At 41.9% G+C, this 20,850-nt stretch overlaps 1 protein-coding gene across 2 annotated transcripts in view; it reads right to left on the reverse strand.

Annotated features, from left to right (window-relative positions):
* Positions 1-4,579: 4,579 nt before the first annotated feature.
* The window catches only part of LOC121290694 (diacylglycerol kinase eta-like), a 121,461-nt gene continuing 105,190 nt past the window's right edge, over positions 4,580-20,850 (reverse strand). Inside the window, exons 2-3 of one of the 2 annotated variants that reach the window (XR_005945864.1) lie at positions 19,247-19,350; positions 4,580-5,796 (exon numbers count right to left, since the gene is read on the reverse strand). Coding sequence is in view for 1 of the 2 variants with exons in the window: in XM_041211505.1 (XP_041067439.1) it covers positions 5,773-5,796 (24 nt within the window). In the remaining variant the exon portion in view is untranslated. The remainder of the gene's footprint in view (positions 5,797-19,246; positions 19,351-20,850) is intronic. The other variant, XM_041211505.1, reaches the window with a different exon arrangement.

Here is a 20,850-nt window from a genome sequence, read left to right on the forward strand (position 1 = left end):
ATGTTTGATATCCTGCCATTAGCAACCTTTCAAGTACCTGGCATAAGTTAAAAGGATTATCTCTCCACTGACTCGGACAATAACCAGGACCAAAATAACTGCTCCCTGGAAACAAATATACATATATGAGATTGCTGTTAAAGGTTATATTATCACCGTCATATTAAATGATCTGCTAACATGAGTCATTTTGTTATGTGCAAGCTTTTTATTAATGTTTGTAGGTTTATCTTGGCCTGTGAATCAGACAATACACTTTTAAAAGATGTTACTGCTAACCAGGGGCACTAACCTCTGGCACTTCCTACCAGGGCCCGGGAGAGGGGGGTGCAGACTGTTCCAAACGCCATTGCCTGGGGGCTAGGGAAGCCTGGGCTCAGTGTTTTAAACAGAGTTCTTGTCCTCCACGCTGAGCAGCCATAGTTTAGGAACTGACAGGCAGGCTTCAAAAAAACTAGAACTTCCAATTTTTTGAAGCTGGTCTGTAGGTGAATTTCACTCATTGTGGCACTGATGCTGGGGAGGTTGGAGGGGGCGGTGGTGGTGGATGGTGTTTTGGGGAGGGGAAGAAGTTGGAGGAGTGTTGGAGTGGAGAGGGAGTAGGAATCATTATTTGGTTCCATAAATGTCAACTTTACAATGAACCAAATCACAGATCAACTAAATGTTTTATGTAATTTTCTCAAAATTATTGACAGAATTATTTTAAAGATCGAAGAGTTCACAGTAAAGACCTGAAGGGAAGACTTTGAGAATCAGCTCATCCTTTTAAACCTCGACTACAGCTCCTCACACCCCGCTTCCTGTAAGGACTCCATCCCATTCTCTCAGTTCCTTCGCCTCCGTCGCATCTGTTCCGATGATGCTACCTTCAAAAACAGTTCCTCTGATATGTCCTCCTTCTTCCTTAACCGAGGTTTTCCACCCACGGTCGTTGACAGGGCCCTCAACCGTGTCCGGCCTATCTCCTGTGCATCCGTCCTCACGCTTTCTCCCCCCTCCCAGAAATATGATAGGGTCCCCCTTGTCCTCACTTATCACCCCACCAGCCTCCGCATTCAAAGGATCATCCTCCGCCATTTCCGCCAACTCCAGCATGATGCCACCACCAAACACATCTTCCCTTCACCCCACCCAGCGGCATTCCGTAGGGATCGTTCCCCCCGGGACACCCTGGTCCACTCCTCCATCACCCCCTACTCCTCAACCCCCACTTATGGCACCTCCCCATGGCCACGCAAAAGATGTAACACCTGCCCCTTCACTTCCTCTCTCCTCACCATCCAAGGGCCCAAACACTCCTTTCAGCTGAAGCAGCATTTCATTTGCATTTCCCCCAACTTAGTCTACTGCATTCGTTGCTCTCAATATGGTCTCCTCTACATTGGAGAGACCAAAAGTAAACTGGGCGACCGCTTTGCAGAACACCTGCGGTCTGTCTGCAAGAATGACCCAAACCTCCCTGTCGCTTGCCATTTTAACACTCCACCCTGCTAGCTTGCCCACATGTCTGTCCTTGGCTTGCTGCATTGTTCCAGTGAAGCCCAACGCAAACTGGAGGAACAACACCTCATCTTCCGACTAGGCACTTTACAACCTTCCGGACTGAATATTGAATTCAACAACTTTAGGTCTTGAACTCCCTCCTCCATCCCCACCCCCTTTGTTTCTTCCCCCTTCCTTTTGTTTTTTCCAATAAATTATATAGATTTTTCTTTTCCCACCTATTTCCATTATTTTAAAATATTTTTAAATCTTTTATGCTCCCCCCACCCCCACTAGAGCTATACCTTGAGTGCCCTACCATCCATTGTTAATTAGCACATTCGTTTAGATAATATCACCAATTTCAACACCTATGTGTTCTTTTGTTCTGTTGTCTGTGACATATTTTGATGATCTGCTTCTATCACTGCTTGCTTGTCCCTACAATCACATCACCCCCCTCCACTTCTCTCCCCCCACCCAACCCCCCCCCCCCCCCCCCCCCCCTCAATCACCCCCCACACACACATCTTAAACCAGCTTATATTTCACCCCTTCCTTGGATTCACCTAGTTCTGCTGAAGGGTCATGAGGACTCGAAACGTCAACTCTTTTCTTCTCCGCCGATGCTGCCAGACCTGCTGAGTTTTTCCAGGTAATTCTGTTTTTGTTTCATCCTTTTAAACCCACTTTAAACTACAGATGCGCAATCCCTAGTAGTTAATGATTTTTCAGAGTGCTGGGCTGTTTATTTACTGGTGAGCCACCAAGTCATTCTTTTGAATTTGCTCAGACTGTTAAACCAAGAAGTAGGAATCTGCAAAAATTGCCAGTACTGTCCACTTTTCACAATTTAATTTTACAATCAGGCAGTACTAGAAAAGTTACAAAGGGTCCCAAACTGGATAAACCACTTGAACAAAAATGATAACGAAGGACACAAATAATCATAGTTCTGAAGTCATTGTCATCATTAATGAAAAGTTTATTAATATCAATCAATCGAGCATCAGCGTCGAAAACAATTCCTGCGCCCACTGCAATGTCTTATCTCATGGTGTGTCATGCTTTGAGGAATCCCTTTGCACTTGCTCTGATGTCTCGGCAAATTTTTGTGCAGCAGTAATGTGTTAATTGAGCAATACCCAAATAGGGGGAAAGCTACAACAATTAGAATGTACAACTGTCTAAACTGAGCATCAAGAGTACAAATTTCATCGATCAGGGACCTGAATGCAATTTACATTTTTAAAGTAATTAGCAAAAAATACATAGACTATGGTGTCCAGTGTAAAGCAATTTGTATGTGTCCTGAAAGTGGCGGGAGAAGGATGCATCTACTTAACCTAATGTTTAACTAGTGTCCTTATATTTTTTGCGCGCTCTTTCCCCCGCCTAGTTTACACTCCAGTCTGAAAGTTACATACACTCTGGGATTGGCTAGAAAAAGTTTTTGCGAACATCCTGATTGGTGAAGAAGTTTCACAGGGACAGGATCGGTCAAGCAGGGCAAAGAAAATTAATGTCACTTCCCACTTTTCAGGGTTTCAAATTCAGGAAATTCCTGGGCAACTTTAATCAGAAACATTTTGGGTTTTTTTTATTTAAAAATTAACTTACTGGACTGTTGAATGACAAATAAAAAAATAGTTCATTGAAACTGTTTTACTTTCCTTCCTAACACCACCATCAAATCAATGAGTGATTAAGCAGAAAAGCTTGTTTGGTAAGGCTTTGCAACAAAAACAAAGATTTACCACTTTGTTTCATGGGTTCAGAGTCCTTCATTAAGGCAGGTAAACTACATTCAACGTATATGGGGAGTGGGAATCATCTTCCATTACTCTGGCTCTCTTGCATTTAAAGTCTCCTCCTACCCTTCTTGATCACACTATCAGGATAACCTTCAGCTTGTTTCTTCCTGAGGTGTTTATGAAGTTCCTTGAATGTACTAGAATCAGAGAATGTTTACAGCACAGAGGGAGGCCATTCAGCACATGGCCTCTGTGTCAGTTCTCTGCAAACAGCAACTCAGCTAGTCTCACTCCCCAACCTTGACCCTGTAGCCCTGTAAAATCTTTTCTCTTCAGATAATCATCCAGTTCCCTTTTGAAAACCACAATCGAATCCGTCACCACCACACACTCAGGCAGTGTATTCCAGATCCAAACCACTTGTTCCGTAAAGACGTTTTTCTTAATGTTGCCTCTGGTTCTTTTGTTAATCACCTTAGGGTTCGCGACCTTCTGCCGATGGGAACAGTTTCTCCCCATTTACTCTATCCATACCCCTCATGATTTTGAACAAATCTCCTCTCAACCTTCTATTCTCCAAGGAGAACAGCCCCAGCTTCACCAATCTATCCACATAACTGAAGTCTCTCATCCTCAGAACCATTCTCATTAATCTTTTCTGCACCCTTTCTAAAACCTTCACATCCTTACTGTTGAGGCTGAATCAGTATTTAATGAATGTTCAGAAGTTGCTTGCTCTTGTAGTGTGTGCCCCTATTTATAAACCCAGGATTCAGTATAATTTATTAACTGCTTTCTCAACCTGCCCTGCCACCTTCAATGATTTATACACAAATACACACAGGTCCCTCTGTTTCTGCATTTTCTTTAGAATTGTACCATTTATTTTATGCCACCTCTCCTCGTTCTTCTAACCAAAACATATCACTTCACCCTTCTCTATATTAAATTTCATCTGCCATGTGTCTGCCCATTCCACCAGCCTGTCTATATCCTCTTGAAGACTATCACTATCCTCCTCACATGTTCACAACACTTCCAAATCTTGCATCATCCTCAAATTTTGAAATTGTGCCCTGTACACCCAGGTCTAGGTTACAAATATAAATCAAGAGATGCAGTTTCCCCCTCTACATACCATCCCCCGAGCAGAAGTAAGTAAAGCTTTCTGTAATTCGTGTTTTTAAATAGGCTTGAGTTAAATAATTTGACTGTTGCAGAATGAAATTCTAGCTATGTTAAAGAGTAATAATTCAAAATGCCACATCATTCGAAATAAAATGCCTACTGTCAATAATATTTGTCATTTTAAAAACATAGTTTTATTGACATTTGGGGACTTAAATAATTAATACATAGGAAAACAACATAATAGTAGATTTAGAAATGATATGGCAATACATTTTTTTAGAGCTCCTGCACCTCAAAATTTGGCACTACACACCCCTTCCCAGCCTTCCTGCTCCACTCAGAGATACAGAATAATTCCACTCTACGGTCTCTCTCCTTTTTCATCTTCCCCAACCAATGTCTGCTTTATACTCTTTTTCATTTTCTATTTATCAGGGCAGAATGTTGAAGAAATTGGTACTGTCAGATTTCCAGGCTGTTTGAGCCCAGATGTTGTGGAAAATTGCCCAAAGTAGCCAAAAGATTATTCATTTTAACAATCAAAATGGTACACAGGACAAAACCATGCCATTGTGTTTGCGTCAATTGCATCAGCTAATCCTGCTCCAGCCAAATTGCAGCAGATGGTTTCCACATCTTCTGTCTCAGTACTATGTCTTGCAATATTTTCTCTCTCATTTCTGTACTCTTGCTATAGCTTCCATATTTTGCCTTCCTCTTTCACTCTGTACTGTTTTATTCCCATTTCTCATCTTGTCTTCTGCATTTGCATCTCTTTCTGCAGTCTTCATTAAACTGCTCTCCCTCTCTCTCCCTGCACTCTTGTGCAATACCTGTATTTTCTCCCCTCACTGGTTCTGTTTTACTTCAATATTCTAATATTTGTTTTCTTCTGAGCATTCATTACTTTCCCTGTTTTTCTCTCTGTGATTTCTACTCTATTTTCTCCTGTCTCTCTCCTCATCTTCAGTTTCCATAATATTTTCCGTCTTTTCTTGGGTGTGCAGTTACAGTTTTTATGCTATTTTCTCTCTGCCTTTCCTCTTGCAAGTTCAGGAAAATTTCTTTACCCAGAGTGTTTAGAACATGAAACTTGCTACCACAGGGAATAATTGAGACAAATGTCATACATACATTTAAAGAAAAGCTGGATAAGCAGATGAAGGAAAAAGGAATATAAAGATGTGCTGTTGGTGTCAGAGAAGTGGAAGGAGGCTTATGTTCACTATAAACACTGGCATCCTTTAAGCTCGATCTCTGTCTCTCCTTATTCCCTCAGCCTCTGCTTGCCTCTTTATGTTGCTCTCTCTCTTTCTCGGACACTCTTACTAGCTCCAACAGGCAAGTGCAATTACATTCACAAACAGTCCATCAATCACTTTCTTCACCTACTTTCAGTCAATCACTTCTGTGTCTCTGCCTCTGCCTAAAATAGAGAGAGAGAGAAAGAGAGTTAGGGGTTTGCTAATTGAAAATGGGTCCCTGTACATCTCATTGCGTCCAATAGTGGCTCTCGGACCTGTTTGGCCAAGGTTGCATCATTTCTATTTATTTTAGGCAGGACCTCTCCAAAAAAAAAAGGTTCTTACTGTCTCTCACACCCTTCTGACAAAGCAAAAAGGCACTGGCTCACCTGCAAACAAATTCTCCTATCCTCGCATCTTCTTTATTGCTTTTTCTGTCTCACTCCTCGTGACATCAGTTTTCTCTCACTCTTCTTAATTGTTTCTCTCTCTTCTGCTCCTCTGTTTCTCTCCAGTCTGTTTACTTTTGTTTTCCTCTCTTTCTCATCACTTTGCTACTGATTCACTCTCCCCTGTATAGCTCATTTCATCTTTGCACCTCTTCACCTTCCCTCTTAATACTTATTATGTTCCTTTTCCTTCTACAGCAAATGGCAATTGAACAGCAAGAGGTTACCAACATGGGCCAGGTGGAGATTGTGAAGTATTCGGATGGGTGGATGGGATAGGTTTCAAAGTGTTCACAATCTCAGAAGAAGATGTTTTGATGCTGGTAGAAGAGGTGGAAAAAGTTGTTGGAGACACCTTTCTTTCTTGTGGTATTTGGTGTAGTTTTTTTACACATTAAGTTTTACTTTAAGGAACATTTAGAGGATTTTGTGAAGAACTGCCAAGACAGCTGTATTTTTCTCCATTCATTCATGGGATGTGTTATATCAAAAATACAAAATTACTAAGCTAATCAAATAGAAAGGGGAGAAAAACAGGCTTAAACAAAGGAAGATCGACCCACACATAGTAGTCATAAGACATTTTATTATAAAGATCTATACTAATTTAGTATTCAAGTTCTTACAGTGTTTTGCTGGAAGATGTGAGTGTCTTCTAGGATTTAGAGGAAACAGCTTTAGTTGGGGCTGGTTCCAGTTAACTGGAGCATGTGCAGAAATGTTGAAGGTTAGTAGAAAAAAATACAGGCCATAAATAGAACAATAGTAACTTCTGAATAAGCACACAACCATTAGTAAGCATATTATGGAAATCACAGAATTCATGCACATAAACACTCATTATACACCCTTGCTGTGACCTTACATGCAAGCAAGTGAAGATAAAAGGAAGGGATGGCATTCGACAAACCTCTATATTAGGCATGGGTCAATAGACTCTCCCAAACCAAAGATCAGCCAGCAACTGCAAGCTGGCAAACCCCCGTGATTTTTATTTAAAATTTGTGTGCTCATAGCAGAGAGGTTTTAACATTTAACAGTGATGAGAGTTACTGTCAGGCTTGATCCTGTCCTCGTCCAACATTAGCACAAGCACAGTGATCAGGTGAAAACCCGGGCTAATTGTTACCCTCCCTAATCAAGGGAGCTAAGACCCATGAAGTCAGTCTTGCTGAGATCACCCAATTGAGCACAGGTCTAAACATCGTGAAGCATCAATAATTTAGATTCTTGACTAACAAGGGAGTCAAAGGTTATTGGAGGGTAGGAATAGGCAGAATGTGGAGTTGAGGCCACAATCAGGTCAGCCATGATCTTATTGAATGGAGGAGGAGAGCAGGCTCAAGGGGCTGAATGGCTTACTCATGCTCCTAATTTGTATGTACACATGTTTGTATGTTCATCTGTAGGTTAGATTGTATCATTAGATGCAGAATAAAGCTCCCTTTGAACCTGATTTTTGGATAAGACATCAAACTGGGGCCCCATCTACATGGTTAAGTGGACCCAAGAGATCCCACAAGACTATTCAACCAACAGCAGGGGTGTATCACAATGTTTTAGTCAACATTCATCCCTCAATTGCAACATCACCAAAAACTGTTAAATGGTGATACATCTTATTTTTGTTTGTGGGATCACCTGTGTGCAAACTGGCTACCAGATTTGCCTATGTAACAAGTATCTGCAGTTTATTTATGTAAAGGTAATCAATGGTTTGAGGTACTATTGGACATCCTTTAGATACAACAGTTGCTGCCTAACCCACAGGAGAGCACTCCCTTCTGAATCAGTTATATTTTCCACTTCCCAAACCAGAGATGCTGCTGTTTCTCTGTATGCAATTGTTTATAAGTGTGAAAATAGAGATAGGTTTATGCAATGGGTCTATGTCCACCAGGAACTGGATTAAAACTGCTCAAACTCAAATTCTGCCAGCTAATTATAGCTAACAAACAAAAGTGACTTTCATCCAAGCATGGATAGATATATGAGCTGCATTTTAATTTCCATAGTATGCTTTCAGTGAAATATATTTTATCTGGATTTAAAAATTCGCAGGGGTGTTGGTGGAATGGGGAAGGGGTGCTCTGTGGGGGATGGTGATATGTCCACATTTCCAGCAAACACCATGTTAAGAGGTATAGTGAATTGTTGAGATTGCAAAACTTACAGAAGATTGATTTAGTGCACTTGAACACAAAAGCAGCAGCTAAGTATATCATCTAAAAGGGGAAGAACTTAAGATTGTAATTAAGTAGAAGAATATAGGGTTCACAAGATGCAACTCATGAAAAACTAGCACAAGTGTGTAAGAAGGTTGCATGTATACCAGCCTTATCACACAAGAATAGGAAAGCAGGGAAGTCTTCCCACAGCTACATACAGACAACAAGTTATATTTATATAAGACCTTTACCATAATGAAACATCCCAAGGTCCTTCAAGAAGCATTAAAAATAAAGTCTGACACCAAGCTGCACAAAGAGATTTTAAGTCAGATGACCAAAGCTTGGACAAAGAGGTAGGTTTTAAAAAGTGTACTAGAGGAGGAAAGCGAGGTAGAGAAACAGAGAGACGTGGGGAGGGAATTCCAGAGCTTGTGACCCATTGGCCACTAATGGTGAAGCAATTAAAATTGGGGATGCACAGGAGGTCAGAATTAGAGAAGCAGAGAGATCTCAGAGGGTTGTGGAACTAAAAGAGATTACAGAGATAGGAAGAGGCGAGGCCATGGAGGAATTGAAAACATGGATGAGAATTTTAAAATCAAGATGTTGTTTGACCTGGAACCAATGTTGGTCAGCAAGCATTGGGATGATAGGGGAATGGAGCTTTCCACAAATAAGATACAGGTAGTAGAGTTTTCATAAGATCATAAGAAATAGAAATAGGAGTAGGCCATTTGGCCCATTGAGCCTCCTCTGCTATTCAGTAAGTTTGTAGCTGATCTGATTGTGGCCTAAATTCCACTTTCCTGCGTGTCCTCCATAACCCTTGATTCCCTAGTTGATCAAAAATCTATCTAACTCAGCCTTAAATACATTCAGTTACCCAGCCTCCACTGCTCTCTGAGAGAGAGAATTCCAGACACTAATGAGAGAAAGAATTCCTCATCTCCCTCATAAGGGGAGGCTCCTTATTTTTAAACTGTAGTTCTAGATCCTCCCATGAGGGGAAATATCCTTTCAGGATTTACCCTGCCAAGCCCTCTCAAAATCTTTTATGTTTCTAATGTCCTTTAGGGAAGGAAATCTGCCGTCCTTACCTGGTCTGGCCTACATGTGACTCCAGACCCACAGCTTTTTGACTTTTAAATGCCCTCTGAACAAGGGCAATTAGGGATGGGCAATAAATGTAGGCCTAGCTAGTGACACCCATATCCCATGAATGAATAAAATAAAAAAAATCACCTCTCATTCTTCTAAACTCCAATGAGTATAGGCCTAACCTGCTCAACCTTTTTCATAAAACGCCTTCATCTCAGGAATCAGTCCAGTGAACCTTCTCTGAACTGCTTCCAATGCAAGTACATCTCTCCTTGAGTAAGGAGAGCAAAACAGTACACTGTACACCAGGTGCGGTCTCACCGGTGCACTGTATTGTTGCATCAAGACTTCCCCACTTTCATACTCCATTCCCCTCTCTATAAAGGCCAACTTTCCATTTGCCTTTCTAATTACTTGTGGTACCTGCATACTTATTTTTTGTGATTCACATATAAGGACACCCAGATCCCTTTGTACCAAAGTATTCTGCAGTCTCTCTTCATTTAAATAATAGTTTGCTTTGCTATTCTTACCACCAAGGCGGACAACTTCACAATTTTGCATATTATACTCCAACTGTCAAATCTTCGTCCAATCACATAACCTAACTATATCCCTTTGTAGACTCTTTGTAATCTCCTCACAATTTGATCTCCCACCTACCTTTGTAACATTAGCAAATTTGTCTACAATACAGTTGGTCTGTTCATCTAAGTCATTAATGTAGATCATACATAGTTGAGGCCTCAGCACTGATCCCTATGCCAACCCTATGCCTTTGCCAACCTGAAAATGACCCTTTAAAACATAGAAACATAGGGCAGGATTTTTCATATGGCGGGCTGGCTCAGCGGGGGAGGGCATGGAACCGATCACCGCCCGCTCCACACCGCCATTTTACATGGGCGGGCCAATTAAGACCTGCCTAGCATAATACATGGCCAGTAGCGCTTAGCGTCACCTGTGTGGGCAGGGGGAGGCAGGAGAATCAGGGCCAGTACTCTTTCCCGCATGCACATGAAAGAGCGCTTCAATCTCCCTAAGGCATGGAGTTGCCTCAGGAAGATTGAATCGATGTTCAAAAAATTAAATAGAAAGTTTATAAATTGATTTAAACATGTCCCCTCATGTCACATGAGTTGGGACATGTTTTTATGTTAATGAAAAATTTTTATTTGTTTAATAAAAGCATTAGGAAACCTCATCCCACTCGTGGATGAGGTTTCCTAAAAAACGCAAAGGCTGCTTGGCCTTTTCGCCTGCCCACCAGCCTTAAGCTTGACAGGCAGCATTTATAATAATCTTAATTAAATAGGCCATTTTCATATTAGCAGGCACACAGCCAGCTCTGGTGTGTGCCCGCCAACTGAAACATTGCTACTCAGCACGATGATGTCGGGACGCACGCCTGACGTCACTGCACGTCATTTAATGCGTTGGCATGTCGGGCCCGCCCCCGCATGCTGACAGAAAAATCCTGCCCGTAGAAACATGGAAACTAGGAGCAGCAGGAGGTCACCTGGCCCTTCGAGCCTGCTCCACCATGCAATATGATCATGGCTGATCCTCTATCTCAGTGCCATATTCCCGCTTTCTCTCCATACCCCTTGATGCCCTTAATATCCAAAAAATTATCAATTTCTTTCTTGAATATACTCAATGACCCGGCCTTTCCAGCCTTCTGTGGTAGAGAATTCCACAGGTTAACCACCCACTGAGTGAAGAAATTTTTCCTCATATTAGTCCTAAATGGCCTATCCTGTATCCTGAGACTGTGGCCCCTGGTTCTAGACTCCCCAAATAGGGGAATCACCCTCCCTGCACCTAGTCTGAAACTTTATACGTTTCAATCAGATCCCCTCTCATTCTTCTAAACTCTAGTGAATAGAGACCCAGTCGAACCAATCTCTCCTGCCAGCCCTGGTATTAGCCTAGTGAACCTTCCCTGCACTTCCTCCATTTGTTACCCCGACTCTCTGTTTCCTGTTAGCTAGCTCATTGTCTAAGCTAAAATATCATCCCCCAACACCATGAGATCTTATCTTGCAGGGTAACTTTTTATGTGGCACCTTATCAAATGACTTTTGGAAATCTAAAAAGACTACACCCTACTGGTTCCCCTTTATCCTCCCCATTTGTTACATCCTCAAAGAACTCTAATAAATTTGTCAAACACGATTTCCCCTTCACAAAACCATGTTGACTCTGCCTGATTTTATTATGTTGAAAGACCGCAAGATTACGGAGAGTAGAATGTGGGTGATCAGCCAGGAGCGGTCAAGTATAGAGGTAAAGGCAGCAAGGATAAGAATTTCAACAATACATGAGCTGAGTCAGGGCGAAGTCATGGATGTGGAAAAAGGCAGTCTTAGTAATGGTACAACTATGAAGTTGGAAGCTCATCTTGGGGGTCAAATGTGAGACCAAGTTTGTGAACAAGGTGGATTAATCTCTTTTGCTGGGGAGAGGGAATAAGTCAATAGCTAGGGATAGGATTTTGGAGCAAGGGCCAAAAACAATGGCTTCAATCTCCCCAATATTTAATTGGAGGAAATTTTTGCTCATCCTGTACTGACTGTCAGATAAAGATTCTGATAATTTAGCAAAGGTGGATGAGCCGAGAGATGGTGGTGAGGTAGAGCTGGATGTTCTCAGCGTACATGAGAAATCCAATGCTGTGCCTTCAGATGATACTGCTAGTAAGAGATAAAAACAAAAAACTGCGCATGCTGGAAATCCAAAACAAAAACAGAATTACCTGGAAAAACTCAGCAGGTCTGGCAGCATCGGCGGAGAAGAAAAAAATTGACGTTTCAAGTCCTCATGACCCTTCAGCAGAACTGAGTAAAATTAGGAGAGGGGTGAAATATAAGCAGGTTTAAGGTTGGGGGGGGGGGTGTGATGGGGGGAGAGAAGTGGGAGTTGTTGTGGTTGTAGGGACAAGCAAGCAGTGAAAGGAGCAGATAACCAAAAGATGTCACAGACAAAAGAACAAAGAGTTGTTGAAGGTGGTAATATTATCTAAATGAATGTGCTAATTAAGAATGGATGGCAGGACACACAAGGTACAGCTCTAGTGGGGGTGGGGTGGAATAAGACTAACAGGGCATAAAAGGTATAGATTTAAAAATAATGAAAATAGGTGGGAAAAGAAAAATCTATATAATTTATTGGAAAAAAACAAAAAAAGGGAGGGGGAAGAAATGGAAAGGGGGTGGGGATGGAGGAGGGAGTTCAAGATCTAAAGTTGTTGAATTCAATATTCAGTCCGGAAGGCTGTAAAGTGCCTAGTCGGAAGATGAGGTGCTGTTCCTCTAGTTTGCGTTGAGCTTCACTGGAACAATGCAGCAAGCCAAGGACAGACATGTGGGCAAGAGAGCAGCGTGGAGTGTTAAACTGGCAAGCGACAGGGAGGTTTGGGTCATTCTTGCAGACAGACCGCAGATGTTCTGCAAAGCGGTCGCCCAGTTTGCGTTTGGTCTCTCCAATGTAGAGGAGACCGCTGCTAGTAAGAGCTTATTTTCAGGTAATTTTGGATACCACGTCTCAAGAAACATAAACTGGTGTCAATTGTGGCTCAGAGTCAACTCCCATTCCAGAGACTACAGCAGAAAAATCTAAACTGAAGGAGTGCTGCACTGTCAGATGTGCCTTGTTTCAAATGCGACAAAGCTGAATCCCCATCTGTCCTCTGAGATAGATGTAAAAGATCAATGGCACTTTTTTGAAGAGTGGTAAGTGAGTTCTTCACAGCATGCTGGACAATATCTATTCCCATCCAGCATTATGAAGACAGATTATGGAAGTTATCACTTTGCTGTTTGTAGAACCTTGCTGTACACAAATAAATTTCTGCACTTCCTACATTATGACAATAACTACATTTCAAACATTTTTCATTGTCTGTAAAGCACTTTGGGACATCCTGAAGCTGTGAAAGGAGCTATAAAAATGTAAGTTCTTTCTTTCTTTCACTGGTCTTGGAGAAAGTACATACAATTTCTTGGGTTTCTACTTGGCTGTTAGATCTGTAATAAATGAACTTGGGCTATATTCCCAGAAATTGGAGAGGTTAAGAGGCCTGATTGAAGTGTTTAAAAATTAAAAGATAATAACGCTTCCATCTAAATGAGCAATGCAGTAAAAACGGCCATAATCTGAATTTTAATTTAAGAGCAAATCCAGGAAAATAAACATCTTTTTGATGCAAAGGGCTGTGAGAATGTGGGGTGCATGTCCCAGGGGTGCACAATCAATTAAAATAAGGAAACAAAGACTTAAACCTTTCACAACCTCAGGACTTTCCAAAACACTTCACAGCCAATGAAGTATTTTTGAAGTTGCAGTCACTTTTGTAATGTAGGAAATGCAGCAGTCAATATATGCACAGCAAGCTCCCACAAACAGCAATATAGAACAAGAACAAAGAAAAGTACAGCACAGGAACAGGCCCTTCGGCCCTCCAAGTCTGCGCCAATCATATTGCCTGTCAAACTAAAACATTTTGCTCTTCCAGGGTCCGTATCCCTCTATTCCCATCCTATTCATGTATTTGTCAAGCTGCCTCTTAAACACCACTATCGTACCTGCTTCCACCACTTCCTCTGGCAGCAAATTCCAGATACTCACTACCCTCTGCATAAAAAACTTGCCCCGCACTTCTCCTCTAAAGTTTTCTCCTCTCACCTTAAATCTATGTCCCCTAGTAATTGACTCTTCCACCCTGGGAAAAAGCTTCTGACTATCTAATATGGATAAATGTTGGCCAGGAAGCCAGGGATAACTCCCATGCTCCTCTTCAAAATAGTGCCAAGGGATCTTTTACACCTAACTGGGGAGGCAGAGGGGACATCTCATCTGAAAGTACCTCCGTCAGTACCAAATTGGAGTGTCAGCTTTTTTTATTTCTGTGCTCAAGTCTCTGGAAGGCGACTCAAACCCACAACCCATCACTCGGTGGTGAGAGAGAGAGCTAGTCGAAGGAGATAGAAATTAAATTAAAGAAGAAAAAGTGTGCTTATGACAGGTGTCAGGTAGCAAATACAATTGAGAACAAGCTGAATACAGAGGTTCAGAAGGGATGTGAAAAGCAAATACAAGAAGCAAAGAGGGATTATGAAAAAAGACTGACAGCTAACATAAAAGGAAATCCCAAAATATTCCATAAGCACATCAATAGTAAAAGGAGGAGTAGGGCTGATTAAGGACTAAAAAGGCGATTTATACATAGAGGCAAGAGGCATGGCTGAGGTGTTAAATGAATACTTTGCATCCGTCTTTACCTATAAGGTAGATGCTGCCCAGGCCATGGTGACAGAGGAGGAAACTCAGTGACTAGAAGGGTTTAAACTTGATAAGGAAGAGATATTGGATAAGCTGTCAGTACTTAAAGTTGATAAGGCACCGGGACCGGATGAGATGCATCCAAGAATATTGAAGGAAGTGAGAGTGGAAATTGCAGAGGCACTGACAACAATCTTCAATGTTCCCTGGATTCTGGGGCGGGGGGGGGTGATGCCACGGGACTGGAGAATTGCAAAAATTACACCCTTGTTCAAAAAGGTTGTAAAGATCTGCCCTGCAATTACAGACCAGTCATTTTAACTTCGATGGTGGGGAAACTTCTAGAAACAATTATTCGGGATAGAATTAATAGTCACGTGGAAAAATGTAGATTTTCGGAAGCATCAGCATGGATTTATTGAAGGAAAATCATGTCTTACTAACTTGCTGGAGTTTTTTGTAGAAGTAACAGAGATGGTTGATGAGGGCAAGGCCAATGTTGTGGTGTATATGGACTTCCAAAAATGTTTGATACAGTGCCACATAATAGAATTGTGAGGAAAGTTATACGTCATGGAATAAAAGGGACAGTAGCAACATGGATACTAAATTGGCTGAGGGATAGGAAACAGTAATGGTTAATGGGTATTTTTCCAGCTGGAAGAAGGTTCGTAGTGGAGTTTCCCAGGGGTTCGGTATTGGGACCCTTGCTCTTATATAAATGATCTAGATCTTGGTGTGCAGGGGACAATTTCAAAGTTTGTGGACGGCACAAAACTTGGGAGAATTGTAAGCTGTAAGGAGGACAGCGTAGAACTTCAAAAGGACATTGACACATTAGTGGAGTGGGAAGATGGGTGGCAGATGAGGTGCAATGCAAGAGTACCACTATGTACCTCTTTGGTACAAAGAACATGGAGAGACAGTAGAAAATAAGGGATACTATTCCAAAGGGTGTGCAGGAGCAGAGAGACCTGGGTGTATATGTACATAAGTCATTAAAGGTGGCAGGGCAGGTAGAGAGAGTTGTTTCTAAAGCATACAGTATTCTAGGCTTCATTAATAGGGGCATAGAGTCCAAGAGTAGGGAGGTTGCGATGAACTTATGTGAGACACTGGTTAGACCTCAGCTAGAGTATTGTGTACAGTTCTGGGTGCCACACTATAGGAAGGATGTGAATGCATTGGAGAGAGTGCAAAAGAGGCTTACGAGAACGGTTCCAGGGATGGGACACTTCAGTTATAAGGAAAAATTGGAGAAGTTAGGACTGCTTTCCTTGGAGAGTAGAAGGCTGAGAGGAAACTTGATAGAAGTTTTCAAAATCATGAGGGGTCTGGACAGAGTAGATAGGGAGAAGCTGTCCTGGCTCGTAAATGGATCAAGAACCAAATGACACAGTTTTAAGGTATTTTGCAAAAGAAGCAAATGTGAGGTGAGAAAAAAACTTTTTCCCACAGCGAGTAGTTAGAGTCTGGAATGCATTGCCTGGAAGTGTGGTGGAGGCAGGTTCAATTGAGGCATTCAAGAGGGCATTGGATGATTATCTAAATAGAAACAATGTACAGGGTTACAGGGAAAAGACATAAGATTGGCACGAAATCAAAATGCTGAGAGAGCCAGTGCAGACATGATGGGCTGAATGGCCTCCTTCTACACCGTAACAATTCTGTGATTCTGTAATGTCAGTTTGCATTCCACCTTCAACCTTCCACTCAGAGGTTAGGGTGGGAATTTTAATCCCCACCATGCCAGGCAGGAGGGGCACAAGGAGGAACTGAAAGTCAAAAATAAAACATCAAGTGACCTGACTACAATTCAGTATATATACCATTTTAACATCACTGCGTGATGTGATGTGTGTGCCTGTATCCTACCCATAGGAAACGGAACAGCGCACTGTAACTTTTAAATCAGGCTCCCACAGTGGCGAGCCTGATCTAAATCTAAAGCCCGGTTGCAAGGTGGGAAACCCAGCAGCAAAATCACAGAATCACATAGTGCAAAAGAGGCCCTTTGGCCCATCGAGTCTGCACCGACACGTGAGAAACACCTTACCTACCTATCTAATCCCATTTACCAGAACTTGGTCCATAGCCTTGAATGTTAAGATGTGCCAAGTGCTCATCCAGGTACTGTTTAAAAGGATATGAGGTAACCCGTCTCCCCCACCCTCCCAGGCAGCGCATTCCAGACTGTCACCGCCCTCTGGGTAAAAAGGTTTTTCCTCACATCCCCCCTAAACCTCCTGCCCCTCACCTTGAACTCGTGTCCCCTCGTGACTGACCCTTCAACTAAGGGGAACTGCTGCTCCCTATCCACCCTGTCCATGCCCCTCATAATCTTGTACACCTTGATCAGGACACCTCTCAGGCGGATGCAGAAAGGAGCATTTGGATCAAGCATAGAATTACACTGCCAGTGAGTCAGGAGGAACAGGAGTGCTGCCCGTGGCTCGTCAAGCAAATTTTCAGCAGCGATCTGCCAAACTCTTCCCTCCAAACCCATGATCCCAAGCCTGTCTATCTGATTGCCAGTCTGAACACCATCATGCACCATCACTCATCATCTCTCCCAGTTCCCCCCCAATTTCCAGTTTGACCCACTCTCCCTGATCTTTCCCATGGGCTTTCCTGCCAGCAGCTGGACAGTCTGTGAATCTGGCGGCTGATTGGTGGCAAACAGAGTAAAATAATCATATGATGACTTGTTGAATTTCAACGTTGTTGGGATTTCTAGTCTTCCTCCTCTCAAAACACACTCCGCTACTCCTGCCCTGTACCTCTACAACTATCACTCTCTCCCGCCCTGTATTTCTACAACTATAACTCTCTCCCACCCTGTATCTCTACAACTATAACTCTCTCCCACCCTGTATCTCTACAACTATAACTCTCTCCCACCCTGTATCTCTACAACTATAACTCTCTCCCACCCTGTATCTCAACAACTATAACTCTCTCCCACCCTGTATCTCTACAACTATAACTCTCTCCCACCCTGTATCTCTACAACTATAACTCTCTCCCACCCTGTATCTCTACAACTATAACTCTCTCCCACCCTGTATCTCTACAACTATAACTCTCTCCCACCCTGTATCTCTACAACTATAACTCTCTCCCACCCTGTATCTCTACAACTATAACTCTCTCCCACCCTGTATCTCTACAACTATAACTCTCTCCCACCCTGTATCTCAAAAACTATAACTCTCTCCCACCCTGTATCTCTACAACTATAACTCTCTCCCACCCTGTATCTCTACAACTATAACTCTCTCCCACCCTGTATCTCTACAACTATAACTCTCTCCCACCCTGTATCTCTACAACTATAACTCTCTCCCACCCTGTATCTCTACAACTATAACTCTCTCCCACCCTGTATCTCTACAACTATGACTCTCTCCCACCCTGTATCTCTACAACTATGACTCTCTCCCGCCATGTATCTCTATAACTATAAATCTTTCCCACCCTGTATCTCTATACTAATAGCTATCTCCCACCCTGTATCTCTGTAACTATAACTCTCTCCCACCCTGTATCTCTATAATTATAACTCTCTCCCACCCTGTATCTCCATAATTATAACTCTCTCCCGCCCTGTATTTCCATAATTATAACTCTCTCCCGCCCTGTAACTCTATAATTATAACTCTCTCCCGCCCTGTAACTCTATAATTATAACTCTCTCCCGCCCTGTATCTCTATAATTATATCTCTCTCCCACCCTGTCTCGCTATGACTATAGCTCTCTCCCACCCTGTATCTCTACAATTATAACTCTCTCCTGCCTGTTATCTCTATAATAATAACTCTGCCACCCTGTATCTCTATAATTATAGCTCTCTCCCACCCTGTATCTCTAAAATTATAACTCTCTCTTACCCTGTATCTCTATAATTATAACTCTCTCATGCCCTGCATCTCCATGATTATAATTCTAATAGGGTCTGAATTTAATCTTCTATAATACTTCAAAAGGTGTGCTGTTGTGACCATAGTGGGTTCAATGTAGTAGATTATGTTAACGCAGGAGGTGCTAGATCTGCAGCCTGAGCAAGATAGGTTCTTTAGTTAATCTGACAAATTCTGCGCTGTCAATGACAATTGGCAACTGAAAGAATCCTAAAAGGTGTAATTTTAGGGAAAGAGCTTGCTATCTTCAGTATAAAATTTAACAATGAACAGCTGAAGCCTGCCACTGAGTTGCAGCAATGAGAGGAGGATTTTCGCAAGAGAGACAAATCCTCAGAGTTTAATGTTATGACATCATATGAATTCCTAGGGTATAACTGGAAGGAAGGGTGGAAGGAAACCAAAAGGATAGAAGGAAAGTTAAAGACAAGGAAGAAAGTGGTCAGGATAGAAAATAATTTGGGAATTGAGAAATTAAGTATAAAAAGTAAGGAACAATATAGGGACACATAGAAATGTGAGTAGAGTACACAGAATATTGAACAGGGAGCTCATACTAGCTAAGGAATTCCCATGTAATGTCAAGTAGCTGGACAAGAGAGAAGCTTTAACTGTACAGAGCCTCATACACTAACTGTTCTGTCCTGCCTGAAACAATATCCCAGGACCTACTGTACTTGATCCTTGCCCAAAATTCCAATAATTCTCACCTGCATTGACAGCTCTCATCTGATGCATGGATAGCCAAGTGGTTATGGTACTGGGTTCAAGATCAAGAGTTCAAATCTCACAATGGCAAAATATGTAACTTCATCTGAAACAGATGGAAACAGGTTTGTACTCAAAAGAGTTACATTAATTTGGGATAAATAGCCAAGTGGTTATGGTACTGGGTTTGTAACCCCAAGATCAAGAGTTCAAATCTCACAATGGTAAACTATGAAACAATGTAACTTCATCTGAAAGAGATGGAAACATGTTTTGGACGCTTGGCCTAAATAGCCAAGTGGTTATGGTACTGGGTTTGTAAACCCAAGATCAAGAGTTCAAATCTCACAAAGGCAAACTATGAAACAATGTAACTTCATTTGAAACAGATGGAAATGGGTTTGTACTCGAAAAAGTTACATCCCAAGTAAAACAGCCTCCCCAGCTCTCAGTGAGATTGCCAACTGTGATTGGGTATGCCTGGAGTCTTAATCACATGACTCCCACCTCCAACTGGTCTGTGCAGTCAAACAGCTTTCTTACCCAGCATAATCAACTTTTACAACTATTGAAAAAAACGTTCAAACAAAATGAAATAAAATCAACTTTAATACTGGTCATTTTACATTGAAGAACAACTGCAACTTCACACTACTAATAACCTCCCATGCACCAGAAGCTGCTCTGTCCACAAAGACTAAAAAGATATTTCAGTACCTGCCAGCCAACTGCTGCCAGCTGCCAACACAAAGAATGGCAGGCTGCAACTATGGGCATGGTGGAAGAAGAATTCCCACCCTGTATCTCTATAACTATAACTCTCTCCAGCCCTGTATCTCTATACTAATAACTCTCTCCTGCCCTGTATCTCTATACTAATAACTCTCTCTCTCCCACCCTTTATCTCTATACTAATAACTCTCTCCTGCCCTGTATCCCTATAATTATAACTCTCTCCCACCCTTTATCTCTATACTAATAACTCTCTCCTGCCCTGTATCCCTATAATTACAACTCTCTTCCACCCTTTATCTCTATACTAATAACTCTCTCCCACCATGTATCTCTAACTATAACTCCCTCCCGCCCTGTATCTATATAATTATACCTCTTTCCTGCCCTGTATCTCTATACTAATAACTCTCTCCAGCACTGTATCTCTATAACTATAACTCTCTCCAGCCCTGTATCTCTATACTAATAACTCTCTCCCGTCCTGTATCTCTATAATTATAACTCTCTCCCGCCCTGTAACTCTATAATTATAACTCTCTCCGACCCTGTATCTTTATAATTATAACTCTCTCCTGCCCTGTATCTCTATAACTATAACTCTCTCCTGCCCTGTATCTCTATAACTATAACTCTCTCCCGCCCTGTATCTCTATAACTATAACTCTCTCCTGCCCTGTATCTCTATAACTATAACTCTCTCCCGCCCTGTATCTCTATAATTATAACTCTCTCCCGCCCTGTATCTCTATAACTATAACTCTCTCCTGCCCTATATCTCTATAATTATAACTCTCCCCTGCCCTGTATCTCTATAATTATAACTCTCTCCCACCCTTTATCTCTATACTAATAACTCTCCCGCCCTGTATCT

Source organism: Carcharodon carcharias, chromosome 18 (genome assembly GCF_017639515.1).
Source record: "Carcharodon carcharias isolate sCarCar2 chromosome 18, sCarCar2.pri, whole genome shotgun sequence".
NCBI lineage: Eukaryota > Metazoa > Chordata > Chondrichthyes > Lamniformes > Lamnidae > Carcharodon > Carcharodon carcharias.